Source organism: Capra hircus, chromosome 19 (assembly GCF_001704415.2).
Source record: "Capra hircus breed San Clemente chromosome 19, ASM170441v1, whole genome shotgun sequence".
Classification (NCBI taxonomy): domain Eukaryota; kingdom Metazoa; phylum Chordata; class Mammalia; order Artiodactyla; family Bovidae; genus Capra; species Capra hircus.
In genome coordinates, this window is record NC_030826.1 from 53,215,554 (window position 1) to 53,226,860 (window position 11,307).

Sequence of the window (11,307 nt, forward strand, 5' to 3'; positions counted from 1 at the left end):
GAATCCAGCCAGGCACTGGGCCCCTGCTGCTGGAAGCAGAGGCTGGGTTGGTCAAGCACCTTCTGGGGTTTCTTCTGACCCTCCCTCCTGATGGTTCTTTGGGCCAGCAGTTCTCAACCCTTGCTGCTGTTGAGAGTCACCTGGGAACTTGAGAAAGTCCCGATGCTGGGCTGCTAGTTGTACCTGGATCACTGGCATCAGAATTGCTGGCATAGAGCCAGCATCCAACAGGCTTCTCAGGTTGTTCTCTGAGGCTGAGAACCACGGATTGAGAACCTCTGCAACCTCAGCACTGGAGGTTTGGGAATCTTGGACACGGCCGTGCCTTCCTGGGCAGGGGGCTCCTCTACCTCCCTGGGGCCCACACTCTATGTCTCAGGGTGCAGATCAGCTCTGAGCACTGCCCCTTGCAGACTCATAACACCTCTGGGTCTTAATGGCCTCATACGTGATGGAGGAATTACAGGAGGCTGTGGGGGTGCCTGCAGTCAGAGCAAGGCAAGCCCCATCTGCAGGGTTGCTTTCACTGCGGCCAGGCCTTTCCCTTCTGACAGACCGGGGTCTCCGAGCCTTTATAAGGGCACTCTGCACAGTAAACAACTCCTGAGCACCCCCAATGGATGCGTATTTATAAAGCACATTCGTGGGTCGCTATGCTAATACATTATGTATATTATAAAACTTTAACAAAAATAGAAAACTTCAAAGGACAGAGATAAAAATATAAATACAAGTTCCCATATTTTCTTCCTGCTGTCCCTGGGTGTATGCACCCCACCTTAGGACACCCTGTTGGAGGGTCCACTGAGAGGGAACCAGGGATCAGGAGCATGGGACGAGGGGGTAGGAGGTGGGGGTGCTGCACGTGGGGGCCTGGCGAAGTTCTGGGCTGTGGTGGTGGGGGGGCTAAGTGCTACAGCTCCCAACCGCTGGAGAAGCGGAATCTATGGGCGGGGACTGAGACACCGCGCAACCCGGGGATCTTCAAGGGAGGATCCTGGCCGGCGGGGCCTGGGTCCCGGGGAGCCCGGGCACGGAAATCCGGGGCAGAAGGATCTCGGGCGCGATCCTCGGGACACAGGGGACTCAGGCCCCAGAGAGTCGCCGGAGCCCGGCTCCGGTAGCAGCCGCGACAGGTCATCCACCAGGTGCCACTTCTCCTGGACTTGCTGAGGCCGAGGCAGGGAGCGAGCAGGCGGGTTAGGAGCTGCACCTCCTCTCACCCGCAGGCGGGCGGGGGAGGATGCAGCCGAGCCAGCCGTAGCCACTCTGAGGCCCCGTCCCAACCGGAGCTCTCCCGGCTTCCCCGCCCCGCTGCGGCCTCGCCCCACTAATCTCCCGCCCTACGCTAGACTCCGCCCCGTCCAGGTCCCGCCCCTGCCCGCCCACGTACTGCAGATACCACGCCCACCAGAGACACCGCCCCTCAAGACCACGCCTATCAGATACGCCCCCTCTCAAAGACCACGCCCACAGACAACGCCCTATCTCAAGGTCACGCCCATCAGACCACGCCCCGGCATGAGACCACGCCCCCACCAGTCCCGCTTCCCCGACAGCAGGCCAAAACCACACTCGGTGTTAAACCGGGTCTCCAGGCTTAAAGCCACGTTTCTGTCGCCCGGCTCCTCCTGGCCTGAGGCCAAGCCTTAGGCCCCGGCTCCCTCTCTCCATCTTCCCCGCTTTTATCGGCGGCCCGCGGCCCCAATAGGGTCTCGCCAGCAGTCCCCCTGGCCCCAGTCCTGCGGATACTTACCCACACCAGCTGCTTCCGCAGTCTCCGGATGGCTCTGGAACTGGCCTGGGACTGGGAGATGCACACGGTCAGGACAAGGCTTTGGAGAGAAGGGGAGGCATGGTCAGTCAGCCCACTACTTCCTCCTTCCCCTCCTCAATCTCTTAGAAAACACCCCCCGGGGGTCCTCTCTCTTCCAGGATCCCAGATACAGCTTTCTCTCCCCTCTCCTTCCTCCCGCCGGTCGCTCAGCCTCTCTCCTCTGCATGGCAGGCTCACAGTGCGTCTGCACCGGGCACTGTATTCCCCCAGTGGTCATTTCAGGGGCTTTTACAGGTGAGGATGTAAGGGCGCTTGCCCAGGGGCACCAGGGAACCTCCAGGTCACCAGACCTGACCCCCCTCCATCCCTGGCTCTCCTTGTCTGGCTCCTGGATCCCCTGAGACTGGCTGGGGTGCCCATGGACGAAAGGATCCTCCCCTCCCGGGTGCCCATTCCCTTGGCCCCCCGCTGTCCTGAAAGGCACCTGAGCAGGATGAGAAGCGGGAAGCTGAAGGCGTGGGAGCCGAGGTAGTAGAGGATGCGCTGGCTGGGGGGTGGGAGCCAGAGGGCCACTAGCTCAGGGACCACCTGCCAGGGGGCCAAGTAGTTGGCGAAGAGGCCACAGTCCCAGGAAGAGCGGATGCTGGGAGAGAGATAGACAGAGGAGGGCCAGGGTCAGCGCCCAGGCGAGGAGCCGCCGGCCCAGCCGCCTAGGACCCTCTGCTCCGCTCACCTGCTGACCACATAGCCCAGGGGCACAGCAGCCAGGAGCAGGCCCAGGAGGAGTACCAGCTGGAAGAAGAAGATGGAGCTGGAGGCGCGGAATCGCCGAGGAGATGCCCTGGAGTTCCTCAGCAGGGTGTACTGGGGGGAGGGGGAACAAGGCCACAGGGGGGCATCCTCAGCGCAGTGTGCAGACCAGAGGTGCAGTCTGCAGATTGGAAGTGGCTGGCTGGGCAGCTGTAGGATGTGAGGGCTGCCCCGCCGAAGGCGCTCAAGGCGCCCACGCAGGTGCACCCCTGTGCCCTCCCTGTCCCAGAGTCCTCACCTTCTTGATGTAGAAGGTGAGGAAGATGAAGACGCTGTTGAGCAGGGGCAGCAGGGGGCAGTAGAAGAGGCCCATCCAGGTGACCGTCTGCCCTTCCACGATGTCCAGCACGTTCTTGGGCACCAGGAACTCCTCTCGGTCCAGCCAAGCCCAGAAGCGGCCAGAGAACCGCTCGACCAACATCCTGGGGGAGGGAGGGAACAGGTCCCCACCACCCGGGAGGAGTGTGTGAACCTCGCTGGTTCCAGCCCCGGACCTTCGCACACATGCACTCACATGGGACACACGAGTGTAGAACTGCTCACAGCCTTGGTCGTGGCCACTGGCCATCCCCCCAGACACGCCCACACCGCCCCCGGGGTGTCCCCACGTGGCTCACCTCCTAGGCAGGCTGACAAGGAAGGCGAAGGCCACCGTGAGGAGGAAGTTGAAGATGCTGAGTTTGTACAGCTCCTCCCCCACCGAATTCTCCCAGCACTGGTCAGAGGAGGCATCTGTCACTACCCTCAGTCCCCAACCACCCCTCACCCACCCGATGTGGGGATCCTGAAGTATAGGAGCCATGCCTGGAGTCTTATTAGCTAAGTTAAAATCCAGGCCTGGAGAACAAGACAAGCAACCAGTTGGAGCTGCCTCCTCTGCACAGGGCAGTGTGATGCGAATGGCGCTCCCTGGAGGTGACTGCTGAGTGCACAGCTCTGCCCACAGCCTTTCACAAAGGTGAGACCAGAGAGGGGCAAGGAAATCAAAGAGGTGGGGCTTTGCAGAGGACAAAGGAGAGGCCTTGATGGAGACACCAGCCACCTGGTAGTCACAGGCGTTGTAGCCGTAGGACTCACAGCTGGTCTTGTTTCTGCCGATGCACAGCACAGTCTGGCCCAGCGAGAAGGAGAACATTCCCAGGCTGGCCAGCTTGAGCACCACGCACCTGGGGGTTGGGGTGGGGGCAGAGACTGTGTCAGGGGAGTAGCCCGGGTACAGAGCACATCTACCCCGGACACAGGTGTGGCTGACATGCACAACCTCAAGTTTTTTCCTGAGACTGGCCCCCCTCTAAATCCAGGGCCCAGCTTCCTTCCAACCTGCTCCATCCATGTCAATGTTTCCCAAAGTGCGTTCCCCAGACGACTCACAGGAGAATGGTTCTGTTTAGATCAGTATGGGAAACAGTGAACGGTCCAGCCATCCTTCCCACAACACCCAGCTTGGAGAGTCACAGGAGGCACACATAGGCCTTTAAGTCATTAATGCAGGTGAGATCATTCTTCTAAGGCCTATTCCCAGGTGGCTTAGTGGGCAAATAATCTGCCTGCAATGCAGGAGACAGGGGTTCAATCCCTGGGTCAGGAAGAGCCCCTGGAGAAGGAAATGGCAACCCACTCCAGTATTTTTGCCTGGAGAATCCTACAGACAGAGGAGACTAGCGGGCTATAGTCCACAGGGTCACAAAGAGTTGGACGCGACTGAGCACGCTATTTACACTGTCCATATACCACAGACATGTGTGTGCATACTCCTGAATAATATATAACTGGACGACACAGGTAGGGTGGCCTAACCCAGAACCATCACTGCGTGTTATATACAAGTGTGGACTTTCTTTTTTTTACTTTTTGTCTGTATTCTGTGCCTGAACCTTGCGTCACCTGCTTTGGAAGCAGGGAGTCGTAACCACTGGACCGCAGGGGAAGTCTCACAAAGTGTGGACTTTGAGTGCTGACGCATGGCAAGAGGCTGGTGGAAACAGTGGTTCTTCCATTGAGGAAGGCACGGGTGGGTAGGGGCTTATTTTTATCTTTCATCCTTTGAGCATTTTGAATTGTATGTGCTATTACCTATGTGTAGTCAAAGCTATAGTTTTTTTTCCGTAGTCATGTATGAATGTGAGAGTTGGACTATAGAGAAAGCTGAGTACCAAAGAATTGATGCTTTTGAACTGTGGTGTTGGAGAAGACTCTTGTGAGTCCCTTGGACTGCAAGGCGATCCAACCAGTCCATCCTAAAGGAAATCAGTCCTGAATATTCATTGGAAGGACTGATGCTGAAGCTGAAACTCCAATATTTTGGCCATCTCATGCGAAGAACTGACTCATTTGAAAAGACCCTGATGCTGGGAAAGATTGAAGCCAGGAGAAGGGGATGACAGAGGATGAGATGGTTAGATGGCATCACCGACTCGATGGACATAAATTTGAGTAAGCTCTGGGAGTTGGTGACAGACAGGGAGGCCTGGTGTGGTGCAATCCATGGGGTCGCAAAGAGTCAGACACGACTGAGCGACTGAACTGAACTGAACTGATTACCTATGTGTACATGTTATTACCTGTTCCAATAATAAAGTTTCAAACCAAACACAGTCTACCTTGGAGGGACTTGGAATGGGCTGTGGACATCTTCTGTGCCAGGGAAGGCCAAGGAAAAGCAGGCCCTGCCAAATGATGGGTGGTTGGCAGAGAACCTGAGCTGGAGCTGGGGGGCTAGGGAGGTGGTGGCTGGGTCCAAGACGAGACCTGAGTCCTGAGAGGGGAGACAGAGCAGAGCCTGGGGGTGGAGGTGGGCTTGAGTGTGAACCTGCACTTGGCAGGCATGGGGAGATTCCTTTGACTGAGGCACTTGATCCCTTCAAACCTCAGTTTCCTCATCTATCCAGTGGTGACGAGGATGGTCTTAACTTCACAGGTCACGTGAGGGTTATCAAGGTGAGGGTTATAAACCCTCAGGGCACATGGGAGGGAGCTGTGTTCCTAGGGGGGTGACTGTAGTACCCTGTCTCCCCGAAAAAACAAGTCACTGGCTTGCTTTGGATGGTGGGGACTGAAGAACCTTAGATGGGGCCCCCCGAGACTGTGTGTGAGGGCGGCTGTCTGCCTTCCCTTGCTTGGTGCCCCCAGTACCAGGCGATAATCAAGACAGGTGGCAGGATAGAGTGTTTCCCTGCCCTCCACACACTATCACACCGGTCACCCCCCAGGTGGCACTCACCAGATAAGGGTGAGGTTGACCTCAGTGTTGGGAGGGTAGTTCTCCAGCTGGACCAGGAAAACGAACAGCAGGGGACCCAGAAAGTTGACCAGGGCGATGACCCCAGGGGGAAGGTACTGGAGCAGCAGAAACAAGGACTCCTGTGGGGAGAAGCAGGTAAGGGGGTGCCGTGGGCTGGAGGGCCCCCAGCAGCTTGCCCATCCCCTACGACCCCTTCAAGTGTTGCTCTGAGGCAAGGGCATCTGGGAGCCGCCAGACTATTCCCAGTGACAGCGTGGCGGTGGGGGGATAGCCAGAGGCAGAGCCAGTCTGACCTGGTCGTGACCTTGGGCAAATTGCTTTAACCTCTCGGAGCCTCGGTTTCTTCTCCTGCAAAGTGGGGCCATCCCATCCCCTCCCCCAGAACTGGCTGGGATGAAATAAATGCATGTCAGTCGCCTGGCACCTCCTTGTTGTCCTGCGAGTACTTGGTGGCCCAGAAGATGGCGCTGATGGCTCCAACCACCAGCAGCCCGATGAGGATGTTGACCCGCAGGTAAGTGAGCAGGTGGCAGGCCCTCTGAGCCCGGGTCTGCTGCTGCAGCAGCAGCAAGTGACACCCCTCCTCCAGCTCCATCTGTGATGGGGGCAGGGCAGGGGTGGGTTAGGGCTGGCCCACGTAGAAGGGGGGGCGGGGCCAGCAAACAGCCCCAGGTTGGTGTGCGTGGGGAAACAGGCTGCAAGCCCTAGGCAAAGTTGGGGTGATAGTAGGCCGGGGACAGACGGGTTGGTTTTATCCAGAGCCCCCCACCCCAGCACCATACAGGTGAGTGCTCACACCCCCACATGGCCCAGCACCCCACCTCCCTCAAGCTGAAAAATCTGTGTGCACACACTCTCACACTCCCACACTCAAGCCACACACTCATATACAAAGTCCCATGTGCTCTCACACTCATTCACACTTACACTCACATCTCACATTCATGCACATCCTCACACACACCTTGAATTCATTGCTGATCTCATGTCTCTTTATGGTGGCGGCCTCCTGGCCCCGGATGCAAAAGTCCCAGGAGGAGAAGACCTTTGCACTGAGAGGCGACCGGTAGTCCTGGCCCAGGAACATCTTCTGTGGCAGCCCCTTCACCATCCTGCAGGGGGCGGTGGGGGGCAGGGCTCAGCCTTGGCTCAGCCCTGGTCTGATGTGGGAAGCCCCCGTCAGCCCCAGGGGCAGGCTGGGACCTTGGCCTGACTGGGGGGTGGGGTAGGGATACGGGAGTGGTGGCTCTGCCCCTGAGTTCTGCAGCTGGGAATGCAGAGTTCTGGGCCTGAGGCCTGTTGTCAGGGACTCCCCACCAGCTTGAGTGTACCACACTGAGGAGGAATGATCAGGGGAGACCTGGGGCTCTGCTCTCACCTCCGCAGAATCCCACAGAAGCAGAGGAGCAGGCATGCCAGTGGGCTCAGGAGGTAGGCCAGGCGGATACTGTAAGTCGAGCTGCTCTCGGGCCCCGCCCGGTACGCTCCATAAAAGAGATAGGTGTTGTTGAAGGCCTGCGGATGTCAGACAACGATAATGGACCCAGGCTGTGTGCTGAGTGTTTTCTTGCTATTAACACATTAACCCTCACAATAACCCCATTGGGTAGAGAATAAGAGTATCCTCATTTCACAGAGGCCCAGAGGGGTTAGGCAACTTGCCCAAGGACACACAGCTTGGAAGAAAAAGCCAGAACTGGAACACGACAGCCCACACAGGAACTACTCAGTGGCTTCCAGGAATGAGGGTAGGGTGGTGCTTATTCCAGAAGCCTGCACTTTTCCCTTCTTGTCCTTCCTACCCCTACCCCACCTGGGCTCTGAGGGCTATGGGGTCATGCATGGGCCTGGACGGTGCACAGCGGCCTCAGCCTCTCTTGAGACTCTGCTGCTGACCCAGACAGCCTGTCTATGAAGGAGTGTCCCCCTAGATGTCAACATGCCCTTGGAGGGGTGGGGGTCATCTTAGACTGGGGTCTTCTGAGGCCATATCCCCAGGTCCCCCAGCCTCCTTGCTCCTTGGCCAGGACAGACTCACTCACCCTGCCGGTAAAAACATTCCAGAGAAGATTGTTGAACTTGGAAACACCGGGCTGGGGAAGGTGGCCACTACCAGGACACTGGAGAGCTGTTAAGAAGGGAGAGGGGTCCCATAGGGGAGGGTCCCCAAGGCATGGGGGAGGCTTTGCCCCTCCCACTCCATAGCTCCCAATCTTGGAGGCCTGAGCAGGGTCCTGAGGGCATGTTAGGAGGCTGGCATGCAAATAGTAAGGTCAGGCAGAGTCTCAGGGCTGGACCCAAGCAGGTTGATACCCAGAGGGTTGGGGCTGTCCCAGCACAAGAATGCTGGACCAGCCCCCAGGGTTCAGGTGGGCTTAGGGGAACTGTTCTCTCCATGGGTGGGGCACTCACTGAAGTTCAGAGCCGGTCCTGGGTCAGGGGGCCGGAGCCAGACCAGGGGCAGCAGGACGAAGCCGCTGGTCAGAAGCAGGATCAGCAGGTTAAGTAGCAGCAGGAAGCGAAGGAAGGTGAAATAGGACTGGATTCCAGTGCCAAAGAGGCCTGCGGGGGACAGCAGGGGAGTCAGGAGGCGCCCAGCCGTGAGCCCGACTGGTCATCCTAGGGCTGACCAACCCAGCGGGGGTGTGGGTGACTAGCCTTCCCAGGACCTCAGTTTAATGGCCAGTTCCGGAGGCTTGCCTAGCAGTACCTCTAACAGCCACGAGGGCGCGCCATCGTCCATCAACGTTTTGGGGGGCTGGCTCTGGGGACAGAGGCGGGTGTGTGATCTCAAAGCCACGTGATTGGGGGGTGACTGGTGGGGGGGGAAACAGTGCGACGGCAAAGGGGGGTGATTCCCTCTTCTGGTTTCTAAACTAGACGCTGAGACTGCAGAGAGGGGAGGAGGGAGGTGGGGATTGGGGTTCAGGTCGTACCGCCGATCTCGTAGAGAGCCCCCTCCCAGAGCCCACAGCCCCGGGTCAGCCGCCGAGCTGCCTCCCCGAGTCGCCGGCCCACAGTCTGCCGCCTGCGACGCCACTGCTGCCAGCAGGAGGTCTTCACCCCCTCGGGCTCCCGTAGCTGCCTGGGATGGGGTGGTGATGGGGAGGGGGGTGCCCTGAGTCAGCCAGCATGCTCACCTGGGCAGGCGGAGCAGCACCCTGGGCCAAAGTCTTTCCAGGGCTGATGTTTCCACCCCGCCCCCGTCCAACAGGTGCTTTCCCCCCCACCCCACCCCCACTGCTCGGCCTCCGCCGCGTTTGGCAGGGTTCTCCGGCACCCACCGGATAAAGCGCTTGTCCACCATGGCGTACGGCAGCACCCGCACCGGCTGCTGGGAGAGGCACAGCCTCTCCATCTCCTGCTCACATAGCTCCTCGCCCCCTGGCTCGGCTTCTGGCTCCCCCGGGGCCTGCAGCGACCACTGCCTCTGCATCTCTGCGGTGGGGTGGAAGTTGGGGCGGCAACGCCTGGGAGAGATGTGGGGCGGTTGTTGAGGGAGCCTCACAGTCTTGGCCCTGGCATGGTCAGTAATGAAGAGAAATCCTGTTGGAGGAGATCTGGCTCAGTGTCCAGCCACATCTCAAAGCAACATATGGCCTCAGTGTTCCCATCTGTCAAATGAGGAGAAAGGAGTCCAAAGGGCTCCGAAAGATGGGACTCACAAAGGAAGCCAAGGCCAGGTGTGGCCACCATTTTAACACGGTGGGGCCACAAGGCCAGCTCTGGGCTACTCCAACCTGTTCCCAAGGGCCACATGCCTTCACCAGCACCCTTTGGCAAGAGACAATTCCACGTGCTGATTCTCCCACTGGGACCGAAATAGTTCCCGCCCCGAACCCCAACAGTTCCCAGGATTTAGCATTTGCAGCAGTACCTCGAATCTGGACCTGCTGGGACCTCCTCTGTCTTCTACCCGGTGGTCCAGCTGGTGGTCCAGCTCCCGGGACTGGGTCCGCCAGGGTTCCCCAAGGAACCCAGATGGGGGGGCGTGGCTACAGCACCAGCGATGGGGAAGGGAGGAAGGAAGGGGCCCCTCTGCCGCTCAGCTGCTGTTCTCACCCCTCCCCCGGCCAGCCACCAGCAGCTTCTGGGCTTCAATTCTCTCTCCCACTCCTCTGACGATCCGCCTCCTCAACCCACCCCAACTCTGCACCCACTCACCTGGAGTCCAGAGACCAAGCGCCCGGAGGAGACCGTCCTCCGACCGTCTCCCGCCACGCCGGGCAGGGCTGCGAGAGTCGAGGGGAGGGGGTCACATGACAGGAACCGTAGCTCCCCACCCTCTGGTCGCCGCCTCTCCCCTCTGTACTCTGCTCTCCCCGATCTCCGGCAGTTTCTCCGCTCTGCACCGAGGCCCGCACTTCCTGCGGGGGTGCGAGGCGCGGGAGGGCAGGTGAGAGGCGCCGCGGCTGGGCGCTGCGCTGGGGTCCGGCCCTGCCCCTTTCCGCCGGGCACCCGGGCTGGCGACACGGTGTCTGGGTCCAGGGTCTGACCCCGCAGTGCTGCGGGCGGCAGGCTGCGAGCCCCGCCCCTTATTCGCGGGGAGCCCCGGCGGGCTGCGCTGGGCTCGCAAGGCGCGAGAGTACAAAAACTTAGTGGGTGGATCCCATCACTTGGAGCTGCCGGCCCTGGCGGTATTTCTCAACGTCCCTCCTCCCATCATCTGCACTTGAGCCGAGTTGGCCCGGCGCCTGGCCTATAGGAAGCGCTCAGGAACCGGGTCCACTCACGCCCCGCCCCAGCGACTTGTTTCAGAGCCCTCTTGGCCCCTTTCTCTCTGCTGGGACTCCGTGGGAGGCCCCGCGATCCTGCCCTTGCTTTTTCTCCCTCTCCACCTCCTCCAGGGCCCCGTCACCTCTAAGGAGCTCCAGTGGTTTTCCTGCCTCTCTGCCCAGTCCCCTTCCTGGTTTTCCAGACCGTCCTCTATGCCCCAGGCTGCGTGCTGGTGCTGGGCGCACAGTGAGCACAGAGAGGGGACCGACAGCGGGGAACGGCCTGGCAAATGTATATGCAAATAGAAAGTGCCACATGCTCCAACAGGGTTCAATCCCGGAAGGCTCCATGGAAGAGGTGACTTTCAAGTTGGGCCTGGGATTGCGCAAATACAGCAAGCTGGAGCATGGGCATGCAGGGCGGGGATAGTGTTGGTAGGGAGAGGCAGGGACTAGGCAGGGCTGGTTCTCCATGCTCAGGTGCTTGTGCCAAGACCCAGCCAGAGGTAACGACTCTGTGTGGACATCCTGGCTTGGCCTGCCTGTCCTGCCCTCCAGGAGGGCCCTCTCCTTCCTTTCTGCCTTCCAGCTCACTTTCACTGCCCACCTTCCCAGGCTTCTCCCAGCCAAGAATGGCTCCCACCACTGTCCAGAGCCCACCCTTTTCTCAAACCCAGGGCACTCTCCACTGGCCCCCTCCCGGACTCTCTCGAGGTCAGCTTTCTAGGTAGAGCTCCTGGGTGGACAAGATTCAGGTTGTGGTG

At 59.5% G+C, this 11,307-nt stretch overlaps 1 protein-coding gene across 6 annotated transcripts; it reads right to left on the reverse strand.

Annotated features, from left to right (window-relative positions):
- On the reverse strand, positions 649 to 10,599 carry TMC8 (transmembrane channel like 8). Of its 6 annotated transcripts, none has more exons than XM_018063702.1 (16): positions 9,993 to 10,593; positions 9,113 to 9,346; positions 8,765 to 8,913; positions 8,241 to 8,390; positions 7,871 to 7,956; positions 7,207 to 7,343; positions 6,793 to 6,940; positions 6,253 to 6,423; positions 5,808 to 5,947; positions 3,630 to 3,753; positions 3,205 to 3,302; positions 2,826 to 3,009; positions 2,511 to 2,569; positions 2,262 to 2,420; positions 1,757 to 1,835; positions 649 to 1,169 (listed from the first exon to the last, which is right to left on the reverse strand). In XM_018063702.1, the coding sequence occupies exons 2-16, from the start codon at positions 9,262 to 9,264 to the stop codon at positions 945 to 947; spliced, it is 2,061 nt and encodes a 686-aa protein (XP_017919191.1). In that variant the 5' UTR covers positions 9,265 to 9,346; positions 9,993 to 10,593; the 3' UTR covers positions 649 to 944. The 6 variants fall into 6 exon arrangements, with proteins under 6 accessions (XP_017919191.1, XP_017919190.1, XP_017919188.1 ...); XM_018063701.1 differs by having other exon boundaries at positions 2,511 to 2,641; positions 9,113 to 9,298; positions 9,993 to 10,590; XM_018063699.1 differs by having other exon boundaries at positions 2,511 to 2,641; positions 9,993 to 10,590.

What these genes read in the sequence shown, in the direction of transcription:
- TMC8 (XM_018063701.1), bottom strand. Translation starts at nt 9,264, where the DNA reads ATGCAGAGGCAGTGGTCGCTGCAGGCCCCGGGGGAGCCAGAAGCCGAG. An exon ending in GTCAACCTCACCCTTATCTG is followed by an intron (nt 3,754 to 5,807) that starts GTGAGTGCCACC and finishes CCCAACCCCCAG; the next exon opens with GTGCGTGGTGCTCAAGCTGG. An exon ending in ACAACGCCTGTGACTACCAG is followed by an intron (nt 3,303 to 3,629) that starts GTGGCTGGTGTC and finishes TCCTCTGACCAG; the next exon opens with TGCTGGGAGAATTCGGTGGG.